Source organism: Apodemus sylvaticus, chromosome 3, assembly GCF_947179515.1.
Source record: "Apodemus sylvaticus chromosome 3, mApoSyl1.1, whole genome shotgun sequence".
Lineage (NCBI taxonomy): Eukaryota > Metazoa > Chordata > Mammalia > Rodentia > Muridae > Apodemus > Apodemus sylvaticus.
The window spans coordinates 132,507,704-132,523,654 of NC_067474.1; the positions used below are offsets into that span (position 1 = coordinate 132,507,704).

A 15,951-nucleotide genomic window follows, 5' to 3' on the forward strand; every position below is an offset into this window, starting at 1 on the left:
GCATTCGCCTCCAACTCTCAGCTTGCTCTTGACCTTTGAGACAAGACCTCCCCGTGTAGCTCTGCTAGGACTATCCTAGGGAATCACTTTTCCTCCTTCCCCTCTCCCACAGCACCTCAGGAGACCAGCATTCTCCTGTGTGGCTCTGTAGAGGACAGATCTCAGGATGGTCTCTTCCCCTGCAGTCCTTCAGGAATCATGTCTGCAGCACACCCAGGTGTTTCTTTCCACTGTCAGTCCTGAATCTGAATTACCCATTCATTTGATGATAGACTGACTCCTAGATACATCTCACAGTTTGGTACAGTAAAGCAAGCCCCTGTGTGTCATCCCTGTTTTCTAAGGCAGTTGTGACATTTTAAATTTCTATGTTTCTTTTGGTTTTTCAAGACTGTTTCACTGTAGCCCAGCTTTCCTGAAACTCTGTAAACTAGGCTGGCCTAGAACTCATAGGTCCTCCCTCTGCCTCCTGAGTGCTGGGATTAACAGCGCTAACCACCATCACCATTCTGGCCCTCATTTACAGTTCTAGTGGTATGCAAGAATTCTGCCTCTCTACAGCTCAACAACACTAGTTACTAGTTGGAGGCCCCTCTTTGTAAATAATACCCAGCTGGGTCTAGAGAGATGGCTCAGTGGTTAAGAGCACTGTTGGTTCTTCTGAATCTCCCGAGTTCAAATCCCAGCAATACAGGGTGGCTCACAACCATCTATAATGAGATATGACTCCATATTCTAGTATCTGAAGACAGGTATATTATACTCACATGTAATACATTTTTTAATAAAAAATAAAAAACACTCATCCAATAATTATCTGCTCTCTCTCCTTTCCCTTTCCTATGCTGATATTGGGCCCCTTTTCCCCGCCCTGTTATTAATTCATGTAACTTGAGTGATGTTTTGGGGTCCTTGGCCGCTGTGTGTGTGAGCTGTTGCATTTTGAACCTAGGGCTTCTACCAACAAGCTGTGATGGCTTCCCTAACCTCCCGTCCTTTGGTAAGATGCTGGGGTTGAATACAGGGCTTCAGTGTGATGTAGGCAATGCTGGCCTACCACTGAGTGACAGTCTCCAACCTTTTAATTTATTCATTTATGGTTGTTGTTATTGTTTGAATTTTCCAGAGGAGTTCTCTGTGTGGTCCTGGCTACCCTGGAACAGACGTTGCAGAGACCAATCTCAGGTGCATCTATCTGCTTCCTGAGTGTTGGGACCATGTGGCATGTGACACCACTGCACAGCTATTTATTTATTTATTTATTTGTAATTGTATTTCTTTTTCTTTTCTTTTTCTTTTTTTTTTATCTGTGTAGCTTTGGCTATCCTGAAATTCACTCTATAGACCAGGCTGGCTTCGAACTCAGAAATCTGCCTGCCTCCATCTCCCAGAATGCTGAGATTACAGGCAATCCAGCCAGCATCTATTTATTTTTAATCACAATCTTTTGAATGTTCTTATTGTTTGTTGGTTTTTTCGTTGGTTTTTAAAAAGGGTTTTTCAGTTGCCCTGTCTGTCCTGGAACTAGCTCCATAGAACACACTGGTGTCAAATTCAGGTATCCCATTCCTTTGTATCTGGGAAAACCCTGGAATAATGCTTGAATGATGTGAAGACATTCTTAGGAGGGTGAACTAGTCACAGACCTGAACTGCCATTGTGGGAACGGTCATTTTGGAGATACCTAACATGTAGTAACAAAAGTAGGAGTGACACCTGTGTTTTCCATGCTTTGGGTCACGTTAGGCTTTTCCTCCATTTCTTAGAGAATCTAGAAAGTTAATGAGCAGGCTCACAAGTGGACGACCTGGTCTTTCTCTTGTAGCACTTGCAAATTTTTTTTAAAACAATCTTTTTGCCAGCTACCATAAATCCCATATGGATTGTATAGACATACATATATATTTCCCCAGGATTTAAAAAAAAAAAAAATACATGACAATCTCTCCAGTCTCTCCAACCAATCATTTGCTCTAAATAGCCCAAGTAGACTTTGAACCTACAATCTTCTTGCTTCAACCTTCCAAGTCGCTGGAACTGTAGGACTGTCACCCGAGGTGGTTTCTTCACTGTGTGCCACAGTGCATCTGTGTAGGGCACAGGACAACGTACAAGAACTGGTTTCCTTCTGTCTCTCTGTGGGTTTCAGGTTTGGATGACAGTGCTTTACCCACTTGCCATCCTGCCAGCCTCCTTCCTCCCTTTCCATTTACGAATAGGTTCACCAAGTCTATTCATCTTTAAAAAAAAAAAAAAAAAAAAAAACTACCCATTTTTATTTCCGCTGACTTCTCTCTATTGGCTCTGCTCTAATCTTATTTCCTTCCTCCAAACACTTTGGAGTTTATTTTATTCCTATGACCCTAATTGTCAATAACGGGAGCTTGCTGTTTCATGTTTCTGGGCTTTTAATGCATTTTGTAGCCATACAGTAGAGTGTGCCCTACAAGGAGCAGTTTCTCCTTAAAGCAGCAATAGCCATGACTCCTGTGTCCCTAGTGACTGGTAGAATTGTTACGTGATTCCTTCAAAAGCTAATTTACTCATTTAACTGGGACTCTTCTAAAATGTCTAGAGAGCCTCTTTTTGAGTAAGAAAAGATGGTGGGATGGGTTAGCTTGCCATCTCTGAGAGGCAGTATAAGGAACAGGACTTAAGCTGGTGTCATTGACCTTCTGGTTTTTCTTCCTAGGTATTTACAACTGAAAATCCAGTCACACAAACAGCTTAACTCCATCCTCCAAACATCTGAGGTGCTTCAGTTTGTCCCAAGTCTTCCTGACACACAAGGAAAGGTTACAAGCTCGAGCTTAGTTTCAGGTTTTGGAGCCTCTCACAGCCCCTGTGAAGGACACACAGTGCAAGTCAGTCCAGAGTCATGACTTCCTGCAGTTCCACAGTGATGACCTCTGACTATTCTACTATCCCCCAGTCAGTCTCAACAGCACAGCCTGCAAGAGCCCTTAATATACCCCTTGCAGAGCCAGCTAAGGCTGGTCCTGTTGGACAAGAAGCTATGCCTGTTGTCCAGATGATCTCCACGGAGGGCTCACACCTGACAGATGTCAATGATAGCAACAAGTCCTTACTCCCTGGATACCAGATGACAGCAGCCATGGAAAACAAGGGGACCATTTCTATTGAAGAGAGCCAGAACAACTCTCTTCATGATAATCAGCTAGCAACTGTTACTGAGGGCTCCATGGTGAACTTCAATGCTGACCAAACCTCATTTGAAGACTGTCCATTCATTTCCTGGGATGACCAAGCCTCCTACGGGGGTCAAATGGTGATGTCCAGTGCTGATCAGATTTACCATGGGCATCAGAATATGGCCTTCAATAGGGAGCAGAATGTCTATGGAAGTCTGGTGACCACTGCCAGTGGTAACCAGACAAACTTTAGGGATCAGATGACAACCTACACTGACCAGAATGTCTACAGAGATAAGATGAGTGGTGATCAGATCTTCTATAATGATCAAATGACAGTTCCCAATGGAATCCAGACTCTCCATGGGGGTCAACCAGTGCCCCATGATTCTAACCAGACTCTCTATGGGGGTCAGACAATGCCTTTTGATAAGAACCAGACTCTCTATGGGAGTCAGCCAATGCCCCTTGATTCTAACCACACTGTCTATGGGGGTCAACAAATGCCCCATGATTCTAACCAGATTCTCTATGGGGGTCAGAAAATGCCTTTTGATACTTCCCAGACTGTCTATGGGGGTGAAAAAATGCCACATGATTCTAACCAGACTCTCTATGGGGGTCAGACAATACCTCTTGATACTAACCAGTCTCTCTATAGAAATCAAATGAAAATCTCCACTGATGACTTCACCTATGGGACTCTGATGACACTCCCTAAGGGTAACCAAACTTTCTATGGCAGTCAGATGACAACTGCCAATGTTGAGCAGACAGTCTATGGGTTTCAGAAAATGTCCCTCAGTGGTAACCAGGCTCTCCATAGAAGTCAGAAGACCACTCCCAGTGATGAGCCAACCTTTGATGGAAACTCGATGACACCCTGTGATGGTAACCAAAGTCTCTATGGAGGTCAAAGGACAATCCACAATGGAGACCAGGCCTTCTATGAGAGTCAGACAATCATTCCCAGCAGTAATGTATCTTACTACAGGGCTCAGAGAACTGATGTCCAGAATCTCTGTGGAAGTCCGAGGACAACCCCCAGAGATGATCAGACCTTCTATGGATACCATAGGACAACCCTGGATGGTAACCTAACCCTCTGTGGGGGCCAGACAACAACCCCCAATGGTGAGCAGACCTTCCACGACATGCAGATGACAACCCCCAGTGGGGACCAGACCAGTAATCCAGGATTGATGATGTCCCTTGACAGTAGCCAGATGCCCTATGATGACAGAAGCTTATACCATTCAAACTCACACTTGGACCCAGGACAGCCCTCAGCAAGCTCTTCAAGCTTTCCTGTGCTACCAGGAAATCTCCCAGAGAGGAAGAAGGACCTCAGGACCCAGACCCAAAAGAAAGGGAAGGCCCACATCTGCCCTAAATGTGGAAAGTCTTATAAAAATTCAACCTACCTCAAATGCCATGAACTCAGTCACACTGGTGAGTGGGGATCTGTCTGTTCGTGGTGGTTGGGGTTAAGTGGCTATACATCTGCCTTTATAAAGTTTGACACTCATTTGAGATTATTGCCACTTCCTGGAGCTCTGCCACTCCAGATATCTTTTGGGAAGGGTAGCAAGTTTGAAGGTGGATAGAGAGGTTTTATTGATAATCCTGGCTGTAGGAGTAGTGTCTCCTCTGCTCCAGCCTTCTGTGGTAACCTTTGCACTGCATGATGGGAACATTGGTGTATCAATTTGTTCCCTTGTGGAGGTTTCTGGCCTCCTTTCCAGAGATGAGTGTTTGCCATGTTGTCTCACTGGTCATGAACATCCAGGTCCAAGAAATCCTACCACCTGAGCCACCAGGGACAGAGGACTATTGACTATGTTTATTTCAGACTCTGCTTTCCCTCTTTGGGGACTCTCTTCTAGGACCATCTTCCTTGTCACTCACTCCTTCATTGGCTTTCTTGTTCATCCCTTCCTTGCCTCCTCTTTTCCTGTTTTTCTCTTTCTTCCTATCCTTGAAGTTCTCCTTCACCCTCCAACTCTTCTTCCTACCCAGCTTGTCCTTTTACTTCTGGTCCTCCCTGTCCATCTTGTTTAACTTGTGCTCTGACACTCTGGACTCTGGGCCCATCTTCGGCTGACTGTAACGAGTATCTCTTTGTCTCTAATCCAGGGAAAAAGCCCTACAAATGCAAATTCCCGAAATGCACATGGGCATTCAAGCGCTCAGATGAGCTCTCCCGCCACATGAGGACCCACACTGGACAATTTACCTTCGAGTGTGAATTCTGCCCCAAGGCCTACACACGAAGGTACTACTTAAAGTCGCATCTAAAACGATGCCACCAGCCGGGTGGTGGTAGCACATGCCTTAAATCATAGCACTTGGGAGGTGGATTTCGGAGTTGGAGGCCAGCCTGGTCTACAGAGTGAGTTCCAGAACAGCCAGGGCTACACAGAGAAACCCTGTCTTGAAAAACCAAAAAAAAATTCCAGGAGAGGGAAACTCACTTGAAGTGTAAATAAAGAATATATTGAATAAAATAATAATGATAATAATAATTGAGTACTTTAAATGATTTTCAAAAGTTTTAAGCTTACCACAGGAGAACTTAAACCTCTGATATTCTCAAAGGGGAGGCAAATCCTAATTCCCCTTGACAATTAACTGATGAGAGATGAATAGCTTTGAAGAAAGAAGAGGAAGCTGTCAGCCAACAACAGATCTATTATATAGGCTGTGATCAATTGTTGGCTGTTCACTTCATTGCTAATTTCTCATGTGTCCATAGCAGGTCTTTGGCAAAAGACACCATTAGCGTGGAATCATCTTTCTTAGTATCCGAGTAAATGTTTACTACCCTATTATGAAGATGTTGCTGGGTTAGTAGAGAATTGTAGGATAGAATCCCAGATGTATTTTGGGAAAGAAACTGCTGAAATATTTTATTCCTTATTCCAAACAGCAATTAAATTGTTTATTGTAGAATACTGATAGTTGGCCTATCGCATGTACAAATTTCTTAGGCAAAATTGATAATCATAATCCAAAAGACAAGTTGTTACAGTTTTCCTCTATACATGATTTTATGTTTTCTGTAAATTTATGTATGCACCCCATAGAAAATCTTCTTACTGTATTTATTGACGCCTCATCTAATGGAAAGGGAGCATGTGAGATTGGATCACATATTCACTCTCTTGGAGTTTCCCCAAACTTCAGGACAAATAAGTGAACTATCTGCCAGAGACACTGTTTTGGAAATGTTCAAAAATCAAGTTTTTAATTTATATACTGATAGCCAATATATATCTCATGGTTTATGATTGCTTGAAACTTCCTATTTTAGATACTTCTAATTCTCAAATTTTGTAAATATGCAAATACAACTCACTCTAAGAGAAGGTACTATTTCTTAACATTATAGGTCATTTAAGAGCTCAAACTGTATTGCTGGGTGCCCTTGGGGCAATGCCACTGCAGATTTCTGTATGAGGCAGATTATAGGCCATACACAGGAACAATTAGCCAAACAATCTCATTCTCTCTACATTACCAAAATAGAAATAGCTTGAGACAACAATTTAGTTTGTTTTTCCAGCAGGACATGGCTGGACCTGTTGCACCCCCAGCACAGATGTGGCACCTGTGTAGCATAGATTTCACGGGGTCCCCAACAAATGGAGTGAGGGTTATTCCCAGTCTTACAGAGTGTGACAGGAATCCTTGGGATGGGGAGATCTCAGTGTCTTTTCCCCGGCTTGGCCACTGAGGCTTGCTATGCTCTCTCCAGTTAGTTTACGAGCAGCACAAATTATTTTTCTCTCTTTAAAGGTCTGTGTGCAGTCCAGTGTGTGGTCTCTTTTACTCATTTATTTGAGGTACTTTGAAAGTATTTTCCACTCAGGACCCTAAAGAGAGGGGCAGACCATAGATGCCTGGGACTACAGTTGTCCCGAGAAACATTTGAGGATCTTGGCCAACTCACTCTCAATACAGAACCACCACAATTACACCAATGACACTTTTGAAGTCCTGGCTGTCCTGGAACTCACTTCGTAAACCAGGTCTGCATTGAACTCAAGAGACCTGCCTGCATCTGCTTCCTAATACCCAAACACAATGGCATTTTTAATACCATGTTGTGAATATTTTTTAAAAAATGAACATCTATACAATCCCAGTGCCCAGGACCATGCAATTAGGAGTGGAGATGGCCACCTAGAACAACATCCTGGGATTCCTTCCACACAGTGAGAGGAGGTGAAAACACAGTACAACCTCCAGGGTTTTTCCCCCACAGAGGCCAAATGAGGCAGAGAGGAGGAAGCCTCTCATTGCCCAGGAATGAGAAGAGAAAAAGAGAAGCAGACCGGAGTGGAGAGAAGGAAGACAGCTAGGACATATGGAAAAGAGAGCTTGACCATGCATGGTGAGGAGGCAGGTGGACAAACACACAGCCTGGGAGCAGCATCTATGAAAAGGACTAGCTGGTAGCTAGTTCAGGACAGTTCTCTGATGGACTTAGACAGATCCTGTTTGTCCCCCTTCCTCAGGATCATAACTAGAATGCCCTCAGTGTAGCATCTGGATAACCGGGTATGGGTCCAAACACTCGAGGCTTGTTTTGGCAGCAGGGCCCCAGACCAGAGCACAATTGTCTCCATGAAGCTTGCTGTTCAGGCCATGATGTAGCATATAGACAGTACAGTACTACCTGCCAAAAAGAAACAGAGGCCTAATCCATCAAAGGACATCATTTTGGGGATACCTCTAAATGTATGAACCTTGCTTTTTGCCTTCTGCAGTTCTGTTCTAACTGATCTTGTTAACTGATATTTGTCAACCCAGAACATGGTTGTTTGTATAAAAGCTCATCCTGAGAAATGCTTGGTGCTACGAAATGAGCATCCCAAGTGGTTGCAGGCTGGCTGATAAAGACTTTCTATTGGCTTAAATCCATGTCCCAGCAGTCTTCCCTGCTGGATACCCCACAACACTTCTGGAGGGTCCACCAAGATCCCCAGAGACCAACCTGGGAGGTACCAGGGCTCTGAGCCCCTTAGAGTGAGATGGTAAGGGACTCCTTGAGGGTGCACGACCTTGAGGTGATCCAGGTTCCAGGGCTTCCTTCAGTCAATCAATACTATGGAGGAGTCTGACACCTGCACCCAGAAAGAAATCATTTTCAAAATTGCATAGCCCATCACCTCTGCAGTTAAGAGTGGTTAAGCTGTCCTAAGTGTTTCAGGTTCAACTGCTGATCCAGTGTTTTGAGTCTGTGAGATGTTGCCATATTCCCATGTGTTCAAATGTATGAATGGATGGCGGCCATCCCTAGATGTATTGAGTCTCTGTCTATCTGTTTCTGTCTCTGTCTGCTGTCTGTCTGTGTCTGTCTCTCCCTCCCTCTCTCCCTCTCCTTCTCCCTCTCTCTCTCTCTCTCTCTCACTCTCTCTCTCTGCACACCTCTATCTCTCTCCCTCCCTCAGTTCTCCCTCTCTCTGTTTCTTTCAGTCTGTGTCACTCTCTCCCTCTCCTCCTCCTCTCTCTCTCTCTTCCCACTTCTCTCTCTCTCCCTCTCTCTCTTCTCCCTCTCTCTCTCTGTTTCTTTCCATTTGCTTTTGTGTATTGACCATTGGTTTTCTCTGGTGTGACTCCCCTAACCCTGACTGTCACTGGCCTAAAACTTACCGTTTGTTTAAAGATCCAAACTCTTTAAGGTCCTCTAAAGAAACTGAAAAGTAAGAACAAGCAAACAAAACCACTTCACACTCCTTCCACTCCTGGAAAAAATCACTTTTTTTGTGATTGATCCTGACAGTCCCTGGTTAACCCTGGGTAATGCAGACCCAAATGGTCATTCAGGGTTTGTACTCACTGATAAGTGGACACTAACCATAAAGTACAGGATACCCATGATATACTCCACAGACCCAAAGAAGCTGAAGAAGAAAGAAGATCCAACTGAGGATGCTTGAATCTAACTTATATGTGGGGAATAAAATAGTCATGGGAGGCAGAGGGATGGAGGAAACTTGGTTGGGTGGGGAGTGAAAGGAGAGGGTCAGGTGGGGAGAGACAGGAGAGAGGGCCAAAAGCCCATGAGAAAGAAGTGACAGAAGAGATCCTGGGTTGGGCAGGAGAGGAAATTGAGGCCAGTCAATACAGCCTAGATAGAACAGATTTGCCCTTCTGTCCAAAGGGCACTTGAGACAACTTTTCTCCTTTAGAGAAATATTAAAGTCAGTCACTAAAAGGATTTTCTTTATCACCGAGTCAGTCCTAGGTATTAGGAAAAAGTCATAAAAATTTTAAAAATTAAGGGTCTAGTAGTCCTAGATACTGCAGATCGCTTAAAGGATGTTTAACAACACAGAGCTGCTTGGGAGACAAGAACTTGTCCATAAACTGAAAACCACACCCACCTTCTCATTATGAGACACATGGTCAATTGCAGATACCCAGCAACATTCAGTTGTCTTGCCCTCTGTGAAAAGAATATGCACCTCCTAGCTGAGTGTTCTGCCTTCATTCACAAGAGACAGTTGGTCAGTGTCTCAGACAGACAACAAAGATTCCCAGGGGTGAGCACAAACCAACCTGTAAGGAATAGCCCAACACCAAGTTCTCATAATGGTTGAACTAACCAGTTCAGCTAAAGCCATCCGTATTAAACATACCCAGTGACCCTGGAAACAAAAAGAGAAACTTTAGTCTCTACTGCCTGGATGAAGAGGCAGGTGTCCTTGTCAGTCATGCAGGAATATGCCTTCCTGCCTAGGAAGGAACCTGGCCACTGATACTCAGGACTCCTGCTCTTCAAGACAAACACAGGGCACCATCTTGGACCTGAAGGATCAATTCCTCAGGCTCACGCTGGGAAAGTGAGTCAGCCTGTCTTTGCTTTTAAGTGGACAGACACAAATGGAGGTTCGAGTGGGCAACATATGTGGGCCAGGTTGCCCCAAAGATTTAAACATACTCTGCAGCCCTGTTGGATGAAACACTGAGGGCTGATCTCCTGCCCTTGCCTCAGAGATTTCCTGGGAAAACAGATTGTAATAGGGCCACTGCTGGGCTGCTGCCAGACTTACAGACCTTGGCATCTGAGCTCAACCTAGAAAGGCCACCCTTGTACCTCAGAAGCTCCCTGTCCTGGAGAGAAGCGAGGAACGCTAGAGGAGCCCGTCTCAGAGGAGGACTGCTGCCACTCTTCAGGTCCAACTCCTAACACTAAGAGACAGACAGGTTTGAGAGGACCAAGTGATGGCTAGTGTCTTATTCAGGGCTCCCATTCCCGCACAAACATCATAAAAAGCAAGCTGGGGAGGAAAGGGTTTATTCAGCTTACATATTCACATTGCTGTTCTTCAACAAAGCAAGTCAGGACTGGAACTCAAGCAGGTCAGGAAGCAGGAGCTGATGAGGAGGCCATGGATGGATGTTACTTTCTGGCTTACTTCCCCTGCCTATCTCAGCTTGCTTTCTGATAAAACCCAGGACTACCAGCCCAGGTATAGCACCACCCACAATGGGCCCTCCTCTTTAATCACTAATTGATAAAATGCCTTACAGCTGGATCTTATGGAGGTATTTCCTCAAGAGAGGCTCCTTTTTCTGGGATAACTCCAGCTTGTGTCAAGTGGACACAAAACCGGCCAGCACAGCTAGGCACTGCTGCTTCTGCACAACAGAGCTTGTGGAAATAGCAAAGCCTCTGTACCAGCACAAAGGGGGACACTGAGCTGCTGATCTGGACTGAGACTTAAAGAAAAGACATTTGAAGCTTTCAAAACAGCTCTGACTTGGGCTCTAGCCCCATCAGTTCCAGATGTTTCAAAATCTTTTCAACTGCATGTCCATGAAACAAGACAGGGAAGAGATATATCCCAAACTTTGGGGCCATGGAAAATACCAGTGATAGACCTGTCCAAATGCTTAGACCATGTAGCCACAGACAGGTCCACCTGTCTAAGAGCAGTGACTGCTTCTGTTAGTCTACTGGACAAAAAGACAAAAAACCAGGCAACTCTGAGTCAGGAACTTATGCTCACAACACCCTATGGCATGGTTGAGTCTCTCTCCTAGACCACCAGAACCTGCCTGTTCACTGCCTATGTGACCCAAAAGCAGGCCCCCTTCCTGGGCCACCCAAGAAACTGGTTTGAAAATCCCAGTCACCAATTCTGCTAACCCCTTGCCAGAGGAACAATTTCAGGTGTTCATCCAACAGTGTCACAAGAAAAAAGAAAAGCAGACAAAAAAGGAAAAAAGGAAGAAAAACAAAGTGAAACCCAGTTTGTAGAAGCTATGATTTGGCTTCATGCCAGGTACTTCAGCAAGAAGGAAAGCATTGATCAATCTGACCCAGGTTCTCAGATGAGGAAAGGAAAGGCTATCACTGTATTCAGGAACAGATTTTATATATTTACTACCACACGTGTCCACAGTATGAGGCTTAGAAAAAGAGGGTTTCTTGACTACTGGGGAAAGGACATGACAAAAAAATTAATAAATAAAATAAAATAAAAAACAATCTCATCCCTCCAAGAGGCTTTTTGCCTTCCCCTCCAAATTGCTGTCCTCAATTCCTCGACCACTGACCAGGCTGGCAGTATGCTATTGACTCTAAGACTGGTGGGGCTGAGTGATAACTAATGACATACTCCTATCTGCTGCTACATAAGACTCCATGGTAAAGAAGAAATGCTCTGGGCAATGGTGGTGCACACCTTTAATCACAGCACTTGGGAGGCAGAGGCAGGCAGATTTCTAGTTCAAGGCCAGCCTGGTCTACAGAGTGAGTTCCACAACAGCCAGGGCTACACAGAGAAACCCTGTCTGGAGGAAGAAGAGGAAGAAGAGAGAGAAGAGGAAGAAGAGGAAGAAGAAGAGGAAGGCTACGTACCCATCAAACTTTCTCAGTGGCTCAGACTAAGTATGTATTCCTAGAGTGGATGCCCAGTGTGAGATGTCTCAGCCATACCTCAGGTTACTGCTCAAGCAAATCCAAAACAGAGAGCCCATACTCAGGACAGGATCCAAATGACAGCCCAAGACACTGACAAACCCAGGGGAAAACTGTCCTCATCGAGATCATCCTACCCGGGAAGGCTGAATGGACTTGCTGGTGTTTTAGAGATGTGTTCTCCAGGAGGGTAGCAGCTTTCTGCACCTAGACTGAAACTGCTCAAATTGTAATTTCAAAACTCTTCCTGATTTAGCTCCCCCTAGCAATGGAGTCCAGCAATGGCCTAGGTTTCAGAGGCAAAACCTCTCAATTAGTAGCTAAACATTTAGATATAAATTGAAAACTTCCTTGTGTGTAAAACGTTCTGCGAAGGTAGAAAAACAAAACTCTAACAAAGCTGTCAAAGAGGCCAGCAAAGAGCCTGGATAGACCACCTTCCTTGCCTTGCTTGGGGTGTGCTCAGCCCCACTTAGGGAGGGATTTGCCCCATGACATTGTGTTAGGAAGATTTCTCTCATTGCTCCCCAGGATCAGAGAGCAGCAGTAGGCAGAACTCTAACCATTCCTTCCTCAAGTCCCTCCAGGCCCTCCAGTCCTCCATAAAGGCTTCTCACCAGGCTTTCCAGGAGACCCAGGGGACCTCCAGTTCTGCCACATTTCACCTTCTTGGAACCCAAAGATATCATCTGGGTCAAAACAATGGTCTGAGGGGGACAAGGACAACCTAGAAAGGACCGTCTGGTGACTCTCTCCACTCCGATGGCAGTGAAGGGACCTGACCTTTGCCCCGATACACCACCCCCAGGCCTGAAAGTGGAATTCCACAAATGCTGCCTCCCAATGGACTATCTCCCAGATTGCAGGCCTGTGGGAAGTAAGGTTTCATTGTGTGCTGGGCCTTCTACTGCCTGTCCCTGTACCTCCTCCTGAGTCTTGTGCTTTTTCCTATGGGGTTGAGTATGGTCTAACACCCACCACCCTTAGGCCTGGACTTCGAAACTGAGGAACATGTTAGCTCCTGTGAATACAGACTAGCAACCCACATTCATCTAGAGTTCTACTAGTCTAGATGTTTCAAGTGTCTGGGAGTATTAGAGAAATATAAACATTTACCTTGACATATAAATATGTAATTTACAATTTTATGCATGTCCAGTTGCAGGGACCCCTGTTGCCTGGAACAGGGGGATTCCCACTGCAAAAATTAGGGTTGTAATACTGAGGCTTCCTGAAAAATTCCTTCAGAACGATTCTGGCTTTTGGAAAACAAGAAACCTGGGGCATCAGACTCTACTTCTCATGAAGGGTCTCTGAAAATAGAGTTTATCTTTCCAGACAGGAATCTGCCAGGTTGACTGATTATGCTTAGACACAGGACCCGACTACTAAACAGGGATAGGAACTAATGTGAGTGTCAGTCAGCCCAGTGACTGACAAAATATTGTCTCTGTGGGTTGTTGGCTCACTCTCCTCTGTCTGAATCTTCCCTATTGAATAGCTTCCCCAGGAATTCACATAGGAAGGACCTAGTCTCACAAAGTGCAGGTGGTGGTGGGTGGTGGTGGTGATAGTGACCTTCGTGTTCAACAGAAACACTCAAGGGACAGGCAGCCACCTGCGATCTTCCTGCTGAAGTTGAGAACTAGGATTTGGTACTGAACTCATTTCTCCCCAATAATCCACACAAAACTGAAGTTAAAACGCATTTAATTTGCCATTTGTTCAGACACTGCCACCAAACACATTAAAGAAATGTCTCAAGAAAATGTGACTGCATTGCCGGGATGGGCAAGGCTGGATTTTCTTATTTGTTGCTGTAGACAACAAGTTGTATTTCCTCTCTCCCACTCTCTGCCTCTCTCCCTCCTTCTCTCTCCCTTTCCATCCCCCCATCTCTCTCTCTTTCTCTCTGAGACATGGCTTCATGTAGCTCAGGGCAACCTCTAACTTCTTTTGTAGCAAAGGATGAGTTTCTGATCCTTTTGCCTTCCATACTAAGTGCTGAAAGGTTAAGCACCACACCCAACCATGCCTGTGATCAGGATAAAACCCATGGCAAGCAGTCTGCTCTCTGAACTTCATCTCAGTTTGTATTTTAGTCTTTTGATGTATATTATCATGATTACTTGTGGGCTGTGGCTCTTAGGTCATTAACAAGCCACCTAGCAAGCACTGAATGATCTCCCTTTGACTAGATTAACAGTTATTCAACTGATCTGGCACCATGATCTATGAATTCGACACTGAGAAAAATATTGGTGAGTCACAGATTAAAACAAACAAAAAAAATTCCACTCCATTCTAGAGGATCACAGGAAAAATATTCATAGCTAATGGTGTGGCAAGCTTCTCAAAATGAAAAGGCAAATCAGAAGATAAAAGGGTCAACTGAAATTAAATTTGGCCTCTGTACTTGTGTATACTGGAGTGTCTATACTGGACTGTCTATACTGGAGTCCTTACAAGAGAGACCACAGGGAGTAATTAGAGAAGTCTGGGGAAATCAGTGTAGCAACTGGTAAGAAAGGAAAGTTCTAGTAAAGGACGCCATTCACGATCAGGATCACCAAAATTAAACTCAGTGGGTTCAAAACATGTGTGAGGGGCTCAGTCAGACAAAACACCATTTCCTTGTGAGGGAGGACACACAATGGGGTTGTTGCACATATGGAGAGAGAGGCAGAATTAGGACAGATTTTTTTTGAAGCCCCTGTAAACCCAACTAGGAGTTTGCCCTTGCAGCATAAACCTGTGTCCTAGGCATCTACAGGGGGCCAGCTACTCAAGTCGCCAGCTGCAAGGTAAATGCCACACAGAGCCAAGCTGGCTGGTCTCTAGACCAGCAGTTCTCAACCTGGTGGGCTGTGACCCCTGGGGACAGATGCTCTCAAATGACCCATTCACACAGGTGGAATATCAACAACCCTGCACATCAGACATTGACATTACAATTCATAAGGTTAGCAAAATTTCATGTATGAAGAAGTAACAACAATGATTTTATGGTTGTGGGTAGGGTCTCCATGGCATGAGGAACCGTGATAAGGGTGGCAGCCTTGGGACAGAGGACCCGGTGCCCAGCTTCCCTGCCTGTCCCATCTCTTATATCTCTTAAAGCTACTTAACACCACATTGCAGGTGGCCCTTAGCCTGCAGAGATCTACAAAATGCCCTCTGGGGGATCTGTCCTGCTAAACATTCCATTAGCCTCTGCCTCCAAGTGCAGGTTTCTCAGGCAGCCACACCCCTCATGCACAGCCTGCTACCTTAGGCTATCAGCAGTGGATATCTTAACACAAGATAAGCTCTTCTGCAGACATCAGTCTTCTCCTGGACTCTCCACATCCACCCCAGGAGGAGATCAGTGGATTCACGAGGTACAAACCAGGACATGGAGTCTACACGCTGCCTGTGCTCTTGCCTAGTTAGTACCTGGGCTACAGGTGAGTGTAGCCTGGACAAACTGCCTGCAGGCAAGGACTCCCTTACAGTGAAGATCTGCAGGTGTGGCTGCCTGCTGACTCTGGTGCATCTGCCCACCCTCCCAGTCCTCTCAGCTCCAGAGGGAAGGTTAACAACCTTTGCCCCAGGCATTCTCAGGAACTCCAGATTCTCAGCCAGGAGGATGGATAATCCAAGGCTTCTGTGGACTCCTGAGTGGGCTGAAGATCAGGCCAGGGAGGAAAGTTGTTTCTTTCATTTTATTGCAGATTTTTTGCCAAGTGAGACTGTACCCATCATATGCCCCTCCTCTATGCCCAATCACCACCTTCCTTCAACAAGGCATCCACAGCCCCTTTCAGCTACAAGTTTCCAAACATCATTCCACTGATATCAGTGCCCTCAGGTCCAATCATCTCT

General features: G+C 45.2%; 1 protein-coding gene across 1 annotated transcript in view; it reads left to right on the forward strand.

Moving 5' to 3' along the window:
* Positions 1–3,016: 3,016 nt before the first annotated feature.
* The window catches only part of Klf18 (KLF transcription factor 18), a 32,542-nt gene continuing 19,607 nt past the window's right edge, over positions 3,017–15,951 (forward strand). Inside the window, exons 1-2 of the mRNA XM_052175833.1 lie at positions 3,017–4,604; positions 5,289–5,427. Of these exons, the coding sequence (XP_052031793.1) occupies positions 3,017–4,604; positions 5,289–5,427 (1,727 nt within the window). The remainder of the gene's footprint in view (positions 4,605–5,288; positions 5,428–15,951) is intronic.